At 46.9% G+C, this 18,175-nt stretch overlaps 1 protein-coding gene across 4 annotated transcripts in view; it reads left to right on the top strand.

Moving 5' to 3' along the window:
- LOC118390037 (collagen alpha-1(XXVI) chain-like) overlaps positions 1-18,175 on the top strand; it is a 65,047-nt gene that overhangs the window by 40,404 nt on the left and 6,468 nt on the right. For 2 of the 4 annotated variants that reach the window (XM_035780178.2, XM_035780177.2), the window contains exons 4-9: positions 9,119-9,180; positions 9,318-9,450; positions 9,644-9,751; positions 10,143-10,265; positions 17,449-17,532; positions 17,715-17,767. In XM_035780178.2, the coding sequence (XP_035636071.1) occupies positions 9,119-9,180; positions 9,318-9,450; positions 9,644-9,751; positions 10,143-10,265; positions 17,449-17,532; positions 17,715-17,767 (563 nt within the window). Of the gene's footprint in view, positions 1-1,713; positions 1,983-9,118; positions 9,181-9,317; positions 9,451-9,643; positions 9,752-10,142; positions 10,266-15,607; positions 16,989-17,448; positions 17,533-17,714; positions 17,768-18,175 lie in introns of those variants that run through there. The other 2 variants (XM_052529855.1, XM_052529854.1) reach the window with 2 other exon arrangements.

Raw genomic sequence — 18,175 nt, 5'->3', positions numbered from 1 at the left:
CCCACTCCAACGTCCGAGGCTTCGACCTCCACCATGAATTGCCAGGACGGATCAGGATGGATTAGGATGGGGCCGGTAGTGAATTGGTGTTTGAGGTCCAAGAATGGCTGGTCTGCAGCTGGAAACCATGTAAACAGGACCTTGGGAGAGGTGAGTGCTGACAGGGGGAAATCCCGGGTGCTGTAGCCACGAATGAACTGGCAGTAGAAATTGGCAAACCCCAGGAAGCGTTGCGACAGCACTCTGGAGGTGGGTTGCAGCCAATCCACCACCGCTCTCTCCTTTTCAGGATCCAATTGGATGTTGCCTGCAGCAATGATGTACCCCAGGAAGGAGATGGTGGAGTGATGGAATTTGCATTTTTCCACTTTGAAGTACAGCTGGTTCTCCTGAAGACGCTAGAAGACTTGTCTGACATGGAGGACATGTTCTTGAGCCGAGTGGTAAAACACGAGGATCTCATTAAGGTAGAGGAATACGAACCGGTTCAACATGACCTGGGGAGCGTTATGTACCAGGGCCTGGAACACAGCAGGAGGGTTGGTCAGTCCGAATGGCATCACCAGGCATTCATAGTGTCCGCTAGCCATGTTGAAGGCGGTCTTCCACTCATCCCCTTCCCGGATTCATACCAGATGGTAGGCGTTCCAGAGGTCCAACTTGGAGAAGATGGTAGCCCCCTGGAGAAGCTCGAAAGCCGGGGCAAGGAGTGGAAGCGGGTAACGTTTTTTAACTGTGATGTCATTCAGGCCCCGGTAGTCGATACTCGGATGAAGGGTTTTGACCTTCTCGACAAAGAAGAACCCTGTGCCGGCGCGGGAGGCAGAAGGATGGATACCATCTGCAGCCAGGGAGTCCTCAATATAAGTCTCCATCGCCTTGGTCTCCAGACCTGACAGGGAATAAAACCGCCACTGAGGCGGTGTTGTGCCCGGGAGAAGGTTGATGGCGCAGTCATAGGTCTGATGCAAAGGAAGCACGCTTTCACAGACCTAAAAACCTCCCGGAGGTCCTGGTACTCCGCGGGAATGGCAGAGAGGTTCGTGGCTTTTTCCAAGCCTGCAGGAAAACGTCCCGGGGCAGGCAGCGCCAACTTCAGGCAATGCCCATGGCAAAATGGGCTCCAACCCAGGATTGAACCTATAGCCCAGTCGATCAGGGGATTGTGCCTGCCTTTGGAGCCAGGAAAACCCCAATGCCACAGGTGGGCAGGAACCACCACAGGTGGGATTGGATGGGCAGGAACTGCATAAACTCACTGTGATTACCCGACACTCTCAGGTTAACCTCTTCAGTCTACCCTCTACTTTTTCGAACATTCTGTTAAAAATCGCGCAACATTTCAGCGCCCTGCTACTCATGCCAGGAATATAGTATATGCATATGAATATAGTATATGCATATGAAATCACGGCTGTGGCTTTAACAGAACATGCGTTTCATTGAAAAGTGCAGGAAAATCTGATCACTGAAAGTGGAAAAATATATCCATCCGCCGCTTCAACCCATTATTATGGGCGAAAGACATTAAATATGGCTGAGGTTGCAGTACCTACAGCTTCCACACGATGTCAACAGTCTTGTCATTTGCCTAGGATTTGTGTCTTGGTCAAACGAACAAGAGACAGCCCATTTCTTCCGGTCTCCGACCGGATATTTTGGTTGAGAAATACACGGACAGTATTTCAAGATGGATCCCTATAGAAAACACTTCGTCTTGTGATTAATTTGATCGCTTATTAACGTTTACTAATACCTAAAGTTGCATTACAAAAGTATTTCGAAGTGTTTTGTGAAAGTTTATCGTCAACTTTTTGAATTTTAAAAAATGACGTTACGTTATGAAACGCTATTTTTTTTCGTTTATCACACAGTCTACATAGAACGATATCTAGGCTATATATGGACCGATTTAATCGAAAAAAAATACCCAATAGTGATTATGGGACATCTAGGAGTGCCAACAAAGAAGATGGTCAAAGGTAATGAATGTTTTATATTTTATTGTGCGGTTTGTGTAGCGCCGAATATGCTAATTATTTTGTTTACGTCCCCTGCGGGTCTTTTGTGGTGTTACATGCTATCAGATAATAGCTTCTCATGCTTTCGCCGAAAAGCATTTTAAAAATCTGACTTGTTGCCTGGATTCACAACGAGTGTAGCTTTAATTCAATACCCTGCATGTGTATTTTAATGAACGTTTGAGTTTATGATGACCTTATTTCCATTACAACATGTTGGATGACTGTTATTCATATACCATTCACCCAGTTCTATATAACATTGATAGGTTAAGCCTACTACATGATAATCAAATTTTCCCTATAACCATCATGACGTTGCAACAACTTAGCCTATGAATGAAAGTTTAATATGTAGGTGCACACAGGTTGAGAGAAACATTTGGGATGACAGACAGTGACACATGGACAGGCAGTGACACATTCTATACCGCCTTGCACACTCTTGCATGCATCTAGCTTATTTAGGTGTAATCACTAGTCCAACAGTTGCAAATGAGAGTTTCTATTGGAAAGATTCAGGTATTTTTATCCGAGTTTTGTTTGCTTCCGTTTCATAAAAGTTTTTCAACAGAATCGGCGGAATTAATACACCCCTGATCATGCATAAAGATTGGAAAGCTGCCGCGGTCATCCTCCTCTTCAAAGACGCTCTAGACCCAAACTGTTACAGACCTATATCTATCCTACCCTGCTTTTCTAAGGTATTCGAAAGCCAAGTTAACAAACAGATCACCAACCATTTCGAATCCCACCGTACCTTCTTCGTTATGCAAAATCTGGTTTCCGAGCTGGTCATGGGTTCACCTCAAGGTCCTAAACGATATCATAACCGCCATTGATAAAAGACAATACTGTGCAGCCATATTCATCAACCTGGCCAATGCTTTCGACTCTGTCAATCACCGCATTCTTAGCGGCTGACTCAACAGCCTTGGTGTCTCAAATGACTGCCTCGCCTGGTTCACCAACTACTTCTCAGACAGAGTTCAGTGTGTCAAATCGGAGGGCCTGTTGTCCGAACCTCTGGCAGTCTTTATGGGGGTGCCACAGGGTTCAATTCTCGGGCCGACTCTCTTCTCTGTATACATCAATGATGTCGCTCTCGCTGCTAGTGATTCTTTGAACCACCTCTACTCAGATGACACCATTCTGTATACTTCTGGCCCTTCTGTGGACACTGTGTTACCTAACCTCCTATTGAGCTTCAATGCCATACAACTCTCTTTCCATGGCCTCCAACTGCTCTTAAATGCAAGTAAAACTAAATGCATGCTCTTCAACCGATCGCTGCCCGCACCTGCCCGCCCGTCTAGCATCACTACTCTGGACGGTTCTGACTTATTTGGACAACTACAACTGAGAATATTTGCACAACTACAAAATACCTAGGTGTCTGGTTAGACTGTAAACTCTCCTTCCAGACTCACATTAAGCATCTCCAATCCAAAATTAAATCTAGAATCAGCTTCCTATTTCACAACAAAGCATCCTTCACTCATGCTGCCAAACATACCCTCGTAAAACTGACTATCCTACCGATCCTTGACTTCGGTGATGTCATTTACAAAATAGCCTCCAACACTCTACTCAGCAAATTGGATGCAGGGTTAGCCATCCGGTTTGTCACCAAAGCCCCATATACTACGCACCACTGCGACCTGTATGCTCTCCTTGGCTGGCCCTCACTTCATAATCGTCGCCAAACCCACTGGCTCCAGGTCATCTGTAAGTCTTTGCTAGGTAAAGCCCCACCTTATCTCAGCTCCCTCGTCACCATAGCAGCACCCAACTGTAGCACACACTCCAGCAGGTATATTTCACTGGTCACCCCCAAAGCCAATTCTTCCTTTGGCCGCGTTTCCTTCCAGCTCTCTGCTCCCAATGACTGGAACGAATTGCAAAAATCACTGAAGCTGGAGACTCATATCTCCCTCGCTAACTTTAAGCATCAGCTGTCAGAGCAGCTTACAGATCATTGCACCTGTACATAGCCCATCTGTAAATAGCCCATCCAACTATCTCATCCCCATATTGTTATTTTTTTGTTGTTGCTCCTTTGCACCCCAGTATCTCTACTTGCACATTCATCTTCTGCACATCTACTGTATCACTCCAGTGTTTAATTGCTAAATTGTAATTATTTTGCCACTATGGCCTATTTTTTGCCTTACCTCCCTAATCTTCTCTCATTTGCACACACTGTATATAGACTTTTCTATTATGTTATTGACTGTATGTCTGTTTATTCCATGTGTAACGCTGTGTTGTTGTTTTATGCTTTATCTTGGCCAGGTCGCAGTTGTAAATGAGAACTTGTTCTCAACTGGCCTACCTGGTTAAATAAAGGTGAAATAAAAAAAAATAATCACAGTTAATTTTCTTAGCAGCTACGTTGTATTCCTTCTTGCCATTATACACTCTCCTCCTCTTACCTTTTCCCTTCGTTTGTGAACTACAGTGAAATACACATCAGCTGTATGTGACCAGTCAAAATAACCTTTCCATGCCAAAGCATGTCATACACACAACCTACATTGTTATCCCTATATTAGCTAAAGTACCATCCTAGTCAACATAGCTAATAAAACTAATGTGTAAGTAAACCCACTATAATCATGCAGTAACGTTAGTGTGTAGTCAGTAACAGTTACACCGGCAGTCCCTGATGGCAATAAATGAATAAACCAAAAGCCTACCTTGACTTGGAAGAGTTCCATCTGTTGGGGCGGTATGCAAATTGGAGTGGGTCTAGGGTTTCTGGGATAATGGTGTTGATGTGAGTCATGACCAGCCTTTCAAAGCACTTCATGGCTACAGACATGAGTGCTACGGGTCGGTAGTCATTTAGGCAGGTTACCTTAGTGTTCTTGGGCACAGGGACTATGGTGGTCTGCTTAAAAGATGTTGGTATTACAGACTCGGAAAGGGAGAGGTTGAGAATCTCAGTCAAGACACTTGCCAGTTCGTCAGCGCATGTTCGCAGTACACGTCATGCTAGCCCTGTGGCCTTGTGAATGTTGACCTGTTTAAAGGTCTTACTCACATCGGCTGCGGAGAGCGTGATCATACAGTCTTCCGGAACAGCTGGTGCTCTCATGCATGTTTCAAATCAAATCAAATGTATTTATATAGACCTTCGTACATCAGCTGATATCTCAAAGTGCTGTCCAGAAACCCAGCCTAAAACCCCAAACAGCAAGCAATGTAGGTGTAGAAGCACGGTGTTTAGGAAAAACTCCCTAGAAAGGCCAAACCTAGGAAGAAACCTAGAGAGGAACCAGGCTATGAGGGGTGGCCAGTCCTCTTCTGGCTGTGCCGGGTGGAGATTATAACAGAACATGGCCATTTCAGTGTTATTTGCCTCGAAGCGAGCATAGAAGTAGTTTAGCTCGTCTGGTAGGCTCGTGTCACTGGGCAGCTCTCGGCTGTGCTTCCCTTTGTAGTCTGTATTGGTTTGCAAGCCCTGCCACATCCGACAAGCGTCAGAGCCAGTGTAGTACGATTCGATCTAGAGCACTGACCCATTCTAACTATGTGTGTGTGTGTGTGTGTGTGTGTGTGTGTGTGTGTGTGTGTGTGTGTGTGTGTGTGTGTGTGTGTGTGTGTGTGTGTGTGTGTGTGTGTGTGTGTGTGTGTGTGTGTGTGTGTGTGTCGTCAGTGTGTGCAAGAGAGTTAGTGTAAAAAAGGGTTAATGTAGGTAGTCCTTGTAGCCATTTGGTTAGCTATTTAGCAGTCTTGTTTAGTAGTCTTGTGATTTTGGGGGGGCCTTCCTCTGACAAAGCCTGTTATAGAGGTCTTGGCAGGCAAGTAGCTCTGCCCCAGTGATGTACTGGGGCATACTCACCACCCTCTGTAGCACCTTGCGGTCGGGTGCCTTGCAGTTGCTGTACCAACCGGTGATGCAGCCAGTCAAGATGCTCTCAATGGTGCAGCTGTAGACATTTTTGAGGATCTGAGGGCCCATGCCAAATCTTTTCAGCCTCCTGAGGGGGAAGAGGTGCTGTCGTGCCCTCTTTACAACTGTGTGGGTGTGTGTGGACCATGTTAATTCCTTAGTGATGTGGACACAGAGGAACTTAAAGCATTCAACCCTCTCCACTACAGCCCCATCGATGTGGATGGAGGCATGCTAGCCCCTCTGTTTCCTGTAGTCCACGATCAGCTCCTTTGTCTCCTTAATCTACTGATACTGTATGTAGGAATTATATTTCTTACAAGATTGAAAACATAGCCATGGAGAGAGGATTGGGAATTGACAATATCCTTGTGGTTGATCAAGAAAATGCCAGGCCTATGCTTAGAACAATCTTCATGAACTGCAGTGTTTTGTGTACATGACAGCAACTAAACTTCCTAAAAACAAATTGTGAATACAATTGGATTTGTGAAATTTTCAATTGGATTTAAGTTTAAAATAACAGTGTAGACACATTTTCAAACAGTGTAATAATGTGTTTTAGGGTCTCTTTCTGATCTGTTGATAAAGTCGTCACATTCCCTTGTCTGTCTCTTGGCATCCCACCTCAGGTCTGCAATGTTCCATGATTCCCAATCCCAGCACACACCACACCTTCCTAATGAGCTGAGAACAAGGTGATGAATTAGACCACCTTCACACTGATGTCACATTCATTACTAAGAGAACTGGAGGAAAAAACACAACTGTTAGGCCACTTATTAATAAGCACGTCCACAAGCATAATCAATGTATAATATACAGTGCCTTGCGAAAGTATTCGGCCCCCTTGAACTTTGCCACCTTTTGCCACATTTCAGGCTTCAAACAGAAAGATATAAAACTGTATTTTTTTGTGAAGAATCAACAACAAGTGGGACACAATCATGAAGTGGAACAACATTTATTGGATATTTCAAACTTTAACAAATCAAAAACTGAAAGATTGCACGTGCAAAATTATTCAGCCCCCTAAGTTAATACTTTGTAGCTCCACCTTTTGCTGCGATTACAGCTGTAAGTCGCTTGGGGTATGTCTCTATCAGTTTTGCACATCGAGAGACTGACATTTTTTCCCATTCCTCCTTGCAAAACAGCTCGAGCTCAGTGAGGTTGGATGGAGAGCATTTGTGAACAGCAGTTTTCAGTTCTTTCCACAGATTCTCGATTGGATTCAGGTCTGGACTTTGACTTGGCCATTCTAACACCTGGATATGTTTATTTTTGAACCATGCAGACTCCATCAGGTTCTTCCAGAATGGTCCTGTATTTGGCTCCATCCATCTTCCCATCAATTTTAACCATCTTCCCTGTCCCTGCTGAAGAAAAGCAGGCCCAAACCATGATGCTGCCACCACCATGTTTGACAGTGGGGATGGTGTGTTCAGGGTGTTGCTTTTACGCCAAACATAACGTTTTGCAATGTTGCCACAAAGTTCCATTTTGGTTTCATCTGACCAGAGCACCTTCTTCCACATGTTTGGTGAGTCTCCCAGGTGGCTTGTGGCAAACTTTAAACAACACTTTTTATGGATATCTTTAAGAAATGGCTTTCTTTTTGCCACTCTTCCATAAAGGCCAGATTTGTGCAATATACGACTGATTGTTGTCCTATGGACAGAGTCTCCCACCTCAGCTGTAGATCTCTGCAGTTCATCCAGAGTGATCATGGGCCTCTTGGCTGCATCTCTGATCAGTCTTCTCCTTGTATGAGCTGAAAGTTTAGAAGGATGGCCAGTTCTTGGTTTGCAGTGGTCTGATACTCCTTCCATTTCAATATTATCGCTTGAACAGTGCTCCTTGGGATGTTTACAGCTTGGGAAATCTTTTTGTATCCAAATCCGGCTTTAAACTTCTTCACAACAGTATCTCGGACATGCCTGGTGTGTTCCTTGTTCTTCATGATGCTCTCTGCAGTTTTAATTGACCTCTGAGACTATCACAGTGCAGGTGCATTTATACGGAGACTTGATTACACACAGGTGGATTGTATTTATCATCATTAGTCATTTAGGTCAACATTGGATCATTCCGAGATCCTCACTGAACTTCTGGAGAGAGTTTGCTGCACTGAAAGTAAAGGGGCTGAATAATTTTGCACGCCCAATTTTTCAGTTTTTGATTTGTTAAAAAAGTTTGAAATATCCAATAAATGTCGTTCCACTTCATGATTGTGTCCCACTTGTTGTTGATTCGTCACAAAAATATACAGTTTTATATCTTTATGTTTGAAGCCTGAAATGTAGCAAAAGGTCGCAAAGTTCAAGGGGGCCGAATACTTTTGCAAGGCACTGTATAATATAATAATAAAATATATCATGTATTCCATTTATATTCCAAAGTGACTTTAGCAGATGTTTTTATCTGTGGCTGGTGTCTCTGTCGGGCACTGGAGCGGGGCAGAGTGGCAGTGCAGTCTGAACACATGGCATATGCCAAGTGTCAGACTGACAGAGAAGGACACTTTGGCCAGGAGTTGGTAGAATTTGCAAAGGAGAAGGGAAGGGTTTTTTCTCAGGCAAAGAGAGAAGATAAATGGTCAGGGAGTTTGCCAGGAAAGCTTCACGTCTCTCTCTTTCACTCTTCCTCTATCTATCTATCTATCTATCTATCTATCTATCTATCTATCTATCTATCTATCTTTCTTTCTTTCTTTCTGTCTTTTTCTCCATCTCTCACCTCTCTCACCCTACTCTCTCTCCCTCTTTCCAGCCCATATGTCATCTAAGCAACGGGAGGTTGCTGTCTATCCATCCTGTGTCACCTTGGAAATGTGCTTCTGCTTTGACTGGCTCACTTCATAATGTCTCAGCCACTACATAAACCTTCTCTCTCTACAAACAACACAGTCTGGGCCAACACAGTGCGTGTTTGTTTTCTCTTTTGTGGTAGTCTGGCTTAGGAAATGTGTGTCTTCTTATGCGAAACCAAGCCTGTCTTTTCTGATGTTTCCTACTATTGGAATTGCATTATTGCACATTGATGCACCATTAATTGGTATGGATGGATTGAAAGGACAAAGATGTGAGTCTTACCTGTTTTTGCCAACTTGAGAGTTAATCTAGTATCTCTAACTTGAAGCAACATGCTACACTCTATTACTTTACTTACCTATATCTCATTCTTTCTCTCTCCTTAGAGTGTATGAACTGCACTGGCTATGCTGATATGAATGATAGACTGAGTATGCTGGAATCCAAGGTAATCTTGCAGCAACCAAACCTGTCATTAAAACAGTATTACATACAGTACATGAATGTAATGAGACCTGATATTCTCAAAAATCTAGCTCCTATCTCAACAGGACTGAACACTAATCTTCCTTCATTTTGTGTCAGATTGTGTTGCTGGAGGAGGCGGGATCACCACCTCTCCTATTCAGATACTCCCCAGATGGGTCATCAGATAACGAGGTGGGACTGGGAGCACCCAAACCCACCCCCATCACTCCCCCCGCAATCGGACTACCAGGTGAGGCGCTTTACAGCAGGACCTCACTGAACCTCCGATGGTTAACTATTCACTTTTCTTCCTCCATAGTTTTATATGGCAACTGTTTGACTCTGTTGTGTTATAGATTTTCAGAAAAGTGCACCAAATGTTTAAAGAAGTGTCTGAATCGGGTGGAATTCTGACAGATTTGTTAAATCGTTTGTTTTCCAAGGAGCCAGAGGCCTCCCAGGGCCAGCTGGACTCCCAGGTGTGGCGGGACCCCCTGGACGCACTGGAGAGACAGGCCTAGCAGGGAAACCTGGACCCATGGGACCCAGAGGTATAAGTCTTCCCCCCACCTCTGTATCTCACCCATACACTATCACTTGGGGCTCCCGAGTGGCGCAGAGGTCTAAGGCACTGCATCTCAGTGCAAGAGGCGTCACTCCAGTCCCTGGTTCGCATCCAGGCTGAATCACATCCGGCTGTGATTGGGAGTCCCATAGGGCGGCGCACAATTGGCCCAGCGTTGTCCGGGTTTGGCCGGAGTAGGCTGTCATTGTAAATAAGAATTTGTTCTTAACTGACTTGCCTAGTTAAATAAAGGTTAAATCAAATATAAAGGTACAAAGCAGTTTGACACTTGCACATGTGCATGTTCACACATTAGATGTGTAAGGACAGTGTTGTGTTGTGTTGTGTTGAGGCTGCCTGTGCTCTGGCTCCCACAGGGCCCCAGGGCCAGCGAGGAGCCCAAGGGGAGAGAGGTGTACCTGGGCCAGCGGGGCCTCTGGGGCCAGCCTCTTCCTTCTCTCACAGAGCAGATGCATTTGGTCTGAGGGAGCTGGGCCAGTGTAAGTATGCCTGCTACACCAATGAATTTAAGTCAAGAACTACAGAAAGAAATGTAAACCATAGGCCCTATAGGGATACCACATTCATTAGTATGACTGATGTTTCATTCTGAAAGTGTTTCAGGAGTCTTGTGTGATTTTTGACCTCTTTCTTGCCATTGACAGTTTGACATTTAGGACAATTTGAAATATCCATTATTTAAGGTGTTAGATCTGCCCCTGCCACGCCCTCTCGTTCTCCTCCTGTGTCTCCCTAACCTGCCGCCACTCCCCCAGTGCTCTTTCCCTCCCTCTCTCTGTGTGGGTGTATCTGATTGTGTGAGTGGAGACAGGTATGCTGGAGTCAAAGCAGATCCCCACCAGCTGCAACCTGTTCCATAATCAAGACCTCTACAAATGCTCAGCCCTGCCACTTCCACACTGCCAGATCGTAGCCTCTGCTCAGTCAGTCTACATTTCAAGCCATTTGTTCCTACATAGATCTTGCTATTCCTGTGGTGCCTGTTTTCCCTAGCCTGACGCTGCTTTTCTCTCTGCTACAGTTCCGTCCTCTCTGACTCTGGTCCCTGTCACCAGTCCCTCATCTCGTCAATCCTGCTTCCCTACCCTGGACCCCCGCTCTACTGCTTCCTTGGATTCCGCTCTGGACCTGCTTACCCTGCCCCTACTCCCCTTGCCCCAGCTGCAGCCTCAGTTCCTGGTTCCCTGCTACCCACCCGAGCTCCCCCTGGCCTGCACCCCATCTCCCCCCGCTTTTCAATAAATACATTGGTTACCTTATCCCTGTCTCCTCGTCTGAGTCTGCACTTGGGTTCACCTGCTCCACCCCGCGTAACAGTACGTTCTGGCCAAAAGATATGAACCAAGCAGGCTTAGATCCTCTCCACCAAACCCTTGTTGTCCAAGGCGCCCTACTCGAGCAACATGACCAAGCCCTGAGAACCCTTCTGGAGCATGTCAAGGAGTTTACATGGAGCCTTTCTGACCTGCAGGACCGAACCTTCACCCAGAGCTCACAACCAGCCCCTAGTCCTTCTCCTCCACCCCGTGAACCGTTTGTTCCAGCTTCCGAGCGTTACAATGGCAACCTCAGAACTTGCAGAGCTTTTTTGGTACAATGTTCACTAGTATTTGAGCAACAGCCTTACTCTTGTGCTAGTGAACGGGCCAAGATTTCCTTCCTGATTGGCTGCCTCCGTGGAGCATCACGTCCCTGGGCCACAGCGGTGTGGGAGAGACTCCCATCTGCTCCTCCTACTCCAGATTCACGGAGGAGATGAAGAGCCTTCGACCATCCTGTCAGCGGTAAGGATGCCGCTAAATGACTCCTGTTCCTCCATCAAGGCTCCCATAGTGTCGCTGAAATGGCGGTCGAGTTTCGCACCCTTGCCGCTGAGAGCGGCTGGAATGAGTAGGCCCTTCAGGGAGCATTCCAGAACCCTCTCACTGAGACCATCAAGGACGAGTTGGTGTCCAGGGATGAGCCTGATGGACTCAATGAGCTCATCTCTCTCGCCATCCGCATCGACAACCATCTCCGTGAGCGTCGGAAGGAGAGGGCAGGTAAGGTTGCATGACCCATAACAACATCTGCTTCATCGCCTTGTTCTACTTCCCGACTGCCTCCCTTCCCAAGTCTCTTCCAGAACCTGAACCCATGCAGCTCGGCCGGGCCCGTCTCTCTCCGGAGGAGAGGCAGCTGTGAATCAGCACTTGGAGCTGCCTATACTGTGGCCAGGTTGGTCACTTTGTCTCCACCTGTTCCCTGTGTCCAGCAAAAGAGGTGGCTCAGCAGTAGTGGGGGATATACTGTTGAGCCAAATCACCATGGCCATCTACCCCCAGACCCCTGCTTAATGGCACCCTCGTGTGGCAGAGCCTTTCCTCTGCCTGCTCTCATCGACTCGGGCACCGACGAGAGTTTCCTAGACCGTGGTGTCGTTACCCAGTTGGGCCTGCGCACTGTTCCACTCGATTCACCCCTCGATACCAACGCTCTCAACGGACAGCTCCTCGTCCATGTCTGGGAGAGAATCGTCCCTGTCATCCTGCATCTCTCTGGAAACCACCCCGGTAAGGATCAGTTTCCACATAATTGACTGCCCTCAATCTCCCCTGATTCTTGGCCATCCATGGTTAAAGCTGCACAACCCTCAAATCGACTGGATCGCCAGAATGGTAACCACTTGGAGTTAATTTTGTCACTCTAATTGTTTACATCCTGCCCTTGCCCCTGCCTTGTCTGTGCCCCAGTCCATTCAAGAACCTCCAGACCTGTCAACAGTTCCTCCTGAGTATCACGATCTAGCTCCTGTTTTCAGCAAGCACCACACCCTGTCGCTGCCTACTCATTCACCATACAACTGCCCCATTGACCTCCTGCCTGGAGCTCCTCTCCCCAGTAGCCGGTTGTATAACCTCTCTCGCCCCGAGCACGAGGCTATGGACTGGTTCCCTGGATGCAGGACTTATAAGGCCTTCATCCTCTCCGGTGCTGTTTTTGCTTTGTAAATACAAAGGATGGGTTACTGGAGCTGTGCATAGACTTTCGTGGGCTGAATAATATCACGGTGAAGAACAAGTATCCTTTGCCACTCATCAGTTCTGCTTTTGCCCCCCTCCATGGTTCCACGAGGTTCACCAAACTCAACCTCAGGAATGCCTACCATCTTGTCCACATCAGAGAGGGGGACGAGTGGAAATCTGTGTTTAAGACACCAGTTGGCCACTTTGAGTATTTGGTGATGCCTTTTGGTCTTACTAACGCCCCTGCTGTTTTCCAGAACCTAGTCAATGATGTGCTGAGGGATGTGATTGGATGCTTCATTTTGTCAATTTGGATGACATTCAGATTTTTTTCTAAGGACCCAGAGGCTCACCAGCAACACGTTCTCCAGTGGCTGTGGGAGAATACGCTTTATGTTAAAGCTGAGAAATGTGAGTTCCATGCTTCCTCTGTCTTTCCTGGGTTATATTATTGCACAGGGGGAGTTATGTATGGACCCTGCCAAACTCATGGCAGTCAGAGGGGCCTGCGCCCTCAAACCTGAAGTAGCTACAGTGTTTCCTGGGGTTTGACCATTTTTACAGACGTTTCAGTCGCAACTACAGCCGTTTGGCAGCCCCTCTCACCTCCACCTCTACTCTGTTCAGCTGGACCACTGAGGCAGAGGCCGCTTCCCTATCGCCGCTTCACTTCCGCTCCGTTCCTCACTCAGCCAGACCCAGAGCTCCAGTTCATCATGGAGGTGGACGCCTCCAACACCGGGTAGATGCTGTTCTGTCTCAACGTTCCCCCTCTGATCAGAAGCTCCACCCATGTGCATTCTTTTCCCATAAGCTCTCACCTGCAGAGAATAATTTTGACATTGGTAACCGTGAACTCCTGGCAGTTAAGCAGGCTCTTTAGTTATGGCGTTACTGGCTGGAGGGCTCTGTACTCCCCTTCATCGCGTGGACAGACCACAAAAACCTGTCCTACATCCAGATTGCCAAATGTCTGAACTCCCAGCAAGTGAGGTGTGCCTTGTTCTTTAGTAGATTCAATTTCACACTCACTTATCTCCCCGGTTCTAGGAATGCCAAGCCTGACGCCTTCTCCCATCAGTTTACCGCCGACCACACTGGTTCCGAGCCAGATTCCATTGTGCCTGCACCTGCATCGTTGCCTCCGTCTCCTGGGAGATCGAGTCTCATATCCGCCAGCCCCTGCAAAACCAGCCTGACCCGGGTAACGGTCCTAGAAATGCTCCGTTTGTTCCTGATTCTGTTCGCTCTGATCTTCAGTGGACCCATTCTACCCATCTCACCTGTCACCCTGGTATGAACCGGAACCTTCCTGCGGCAGCGCGTTTGGTGGCCCAACATGGAGAGAGATGCCCGGGAGTTTGTCTCAGCCTGCTGGGTCTATGCCCGGAACAAAACCTCCACTAGACCCACTTCCGGTGTGCTTCACCCCCTTCCCATACCCAGTCTCCCCTGGTCACACATAGCTCTGGACTTTGTCACTGGCCTTCCCTCATTAAACGGTAACTCACTCATTCTCACCATTATTGACAGATTTTCCAAAGCGGCTCACTTCATTCCCCTCTCCGAGCTCCTGTCCTCCAGGGAAACTGTGGACCTGCTGGTATCCCAAGTGTTTCGTCTGCATGGCATTCCCACTGACATCGTTTCTGACAGGGGACCCCAGTTTACATCCCAGATATGGAGATCCTTCTGTTCAGCTCTTGGTATCAATGTCAGTCTTCTGGATATCACCCCCAGACCAACGGCCAGACCAATAGCCAGACCGGATGGGCCAACCAGGAGATTGAGACTGCCCTATGCTGCGTGACTTCTGCTAACCCTTCCTCCTGGAGTGCCCAGCTACCCTGGGTTGAATATGCCCACAACACCCTAACCAACGCCTCATCAGGTATGTCACCTTTCGAGTGTGCTCTGGGTTACCAACCTCCCTTGTTCCCCGCCCAAGAGGTTGCGGTTCCCTCTGTCCATGACCAGATGTGCCGTTGTCATCATACCTGGAGGAAGGCCCGGGCTGCTCTTCTCTGTGCCTCTGCCAGGACCCAGTCCCAAGCCAACCGTCGCCGTGCCTCAGCTCCAGTCTACTCTCCAGGCCAAAAGGTATGGTTCTCTTCTTGGGACCTGCCATTGAAAGTGGCATCGAATAAACTTTCGCCCCGATTCATTGGTCCCTTTGAGATGAACCGTGTCATTAACCCCTCTGCGGTGCGCCTGAAACTCTCAGGATCCATCCTACCTCCCATGTATCCCTGATTTAAACCTGTCTGCTCCAGTCCTGTCTCCTCCTGCAGTAGCTCCTCCACCCCCTCGGCTCATCAATGTCCATCCTGCCTATACTGTCCGGCAGCTTCTGTACGTGCGCCGTCAGGGTTGCGGCTGGCAGTACCTGGTGGACTGTGAGGGATACGGGCCTGAGGAGCACTGCTGGGAGCCCCGCCGTCACATTCTGGACCATTCACTCTTACGGGATTTCCATAACTTACACCCAGATAAGCCTGGTCGGGCGTAGGGGGGGTGCTGTTACATCTGCCATGCCCTCTACACCTCATCCTATGTCTCCCTAACCTGCCACCACTCCCCCAGTGGTCTCTCCCTCTCTCTGTGTGGGTGTATCTGACTGTGTGAGTGGAGACAGGTATGCTGGAGTCAGAGCAGATCCCCACCAGCTGCAACCTGTTCCATAATCAAGACCTTGACAAATACTCAGATTTGCCACTTCCACGCTGCCAGATCATAGCCTCTGCTCAGTCAGTCTACATTTCAAGCTGTTTGTTCCTTTTTTCGCTAGCCTGACACTGCTTTTCTCTCTGCTACAGTTCCGTCCGCTCTGACTCTGGTCCCTGTCGCCAGTCCTTCATCTCGTCTGTCCTGCTTCCCTGCCCTGGACCCTCACTCTACTGCTTCCTTGGATTCCGCTCCGGACCTGCTTACCCTGCCCCTACTCCCCTTGCCGCAGCCTCAGTTCCTGCTACCCGCCCGAGCTCCCCCTGGCCTGCACCGCATCCCCCCCCACTTTTCAATAAATACCTTAGTTACCTTATCCCTGTCTCCTCATCTGAGTCCACCCCACGTAACATCAGGGCCATCTGCCAAACATATTGTATATCTGGAGACCTTGTTTCAATAGTAAATGACTGATAACGATCAATTTATAATATTGGAAGGCATTACTCTCCCACCTATTTCCACAAGCCTCTTACACCTGTGGAACATTTTATGGAAGAAAGAAAAATATGTCATGACACCGTTAAAGCCAATTGACATGCAAAGTGTAGTCTCACCAGGTGTCCCATATCTGGGAAGTCCATCAGTGGAACAGCCCTATCTCTGCCTGTTAAAATGCTCTATTCCTACACGAAGAACCCTCAATGGACAACAGGCAACCGGTCTGCCAAGAGCTATAATATATACTGAGCCCTCACAAGACCATGGAAAAAGTAATCTAGGTTTTATCATGTAGGTTTTAGTGGATCCAAATACCCGATAATGTCTCCATTGCAAAAATACATATCTTATCAGTCAATAGTGAGTCACCATAAAGTTGATAATGATCGTTCAGACAGATTTCAGTTGACTGCTGTATGGATGACTAGAATGTTCCTGTAATGCTGGAGTGGCCTTATCACCTTGTTCCTGTAGTACTATTATCTGTGAGACATGTGAAGTCTAATAGTGAATAATGGTTCCATCCGGAAATAAATATGCACACTAGGGGAGGAGGGCAGTCAGTGGTAGTAATGTATGAGTGTTAGAGAGACAATGACCTCATGAAACGAAACATATAGAATATGTAGGCCTTATTAATTCATGCTGTAACATTTAATAGAGGACTTTGGCTAAAATCTATGGACTGTAAAATTGTAAATTGTAGAAGTCTATAGACATGTTCCATTGACCTCCATCTGAGGCATTTCCCCGTTTTGACCAGCAGAGGGCAAAATGCTCCCACTCGGATGTCATGGAAAGCTGTATATTATTATTGTGGTGGGCTGGCTTTGTTTAAACCTGGGCTCTGGCTGCAGTCTGCCTGCTGTAAATCAGACCCAATTTGTAACCTGTCAGCACAGCAGCCTGAGTCTGGAAACCCTGGGCCGCCTCGGAGCCAGAAACTGCTCAATAAACGGCAAGGCGAGGTTGTCAAGTCAAACCTCAATGTTGCAGGTATTTTGAGGTTAGGAGGAGAAGTAGAGAGAGAGAGGCCTGTTTTAGTTGAGTGGTGTGTGTGTGGGGGGGGGGGATCACTACAGGAAGTAGTCTAATTTAGTCTATTTTAGACAAGTTTATAGTGCACCAGAAATTAGTTCCAGTGGCATTGCTCCCAATAATATCCTAATGATCCCTCTCTGCAGTGGAATACTGAACTAACCAGAGTTTCTGATCCCTACCTCAACCAATGAAAATGATGAGTGTGGCACTATCTCACAACACACCCACAGTGACAACCAACCAAGACAACCTATCATCTCCAATGTTTGACAATAATTCACAACCCAAAATACCACCAGAGCTACAGTATGTAAACATTGGAAGTACTCTTAACTCAAACTTGAAGATCATACATGCAGTACATACATGTAGTACATACATGTAGTATGTAATTAGAGCACAGTGAGCACCTGTTGCACCTAACCCATGGCTGTTTTTGTTTTGGTTACAGATGAAGAAGCTGCACTCCATTCACAGAACAACCAAAGAGCTGTGACCGGTCCCCCAGGCCCCACCGGATCCCCTGGTCCCCCAGGTATAAACACTGACACCCCCGCTGGCATGACCATGAAGTCATAATGATAATAGTGTCATAATGTTAGTTAGGGGAAAATATAATACTACTTCCCCATATCAGCTAATCACCAAGTGGGACCTTTAAGTGGATATTGTCAGAATATTTTGGAAAACTATAATCTCCATTTTCCAACTCCTGAGGCCGTCCGGGACCCACAGGGCCTGCTGGAAACCCAGGTACCCCAGGGAGAAACGTATGTATAACATTGGACTTTCATGTACATCCTGCAGCAGAATCCTAATTTGAGACTGTGGTGTCCTAAATTATAAGATCCCCTGATAAAGATTAGCAAAAAAAACATACTGAGCTACATTGTATACAATTGTTTTTAAACAATTATATTATTTTATATTAGTACAATTGCTCAAAGAAAGAGATTTTGTTTAACAAGTAATACAACATTTGTATTGGATCCCCTGTTTTCAATACTCCAGCACCCTCCCCTGCATTACATGAGCTGTCCTCGTGCTCTCTCCCACCCTAGATAGGTATTATGCACAATAACTTTCTATCTATTAATGCCAAATAAGACAATCAGTCCATCCTCAAAACAATAGCTTACTGGGGATTGTTTCAATATACAGTGTAGTCTACTATCTCT

Source organism: Oncorhynchus keta, chromosome 11 (genome assembly GCF_023373465.1).
Source record: "Oncorhynchus keta strain PuntledgeMale-10-30-2019 chromosome 11, Oket_V2, whole genome shotgun sequence".
NCBI lineage: Eukaryota > Metazoa > Chordata > Actinopteri > Salmoniformes > Salmonidae > Oncorhynchus > Oncorhynchus keta.
Note: the sequence above shows the minus strand (reverse complement) of the source record. Positions and strands in the feature narration are given on the sequence as shown.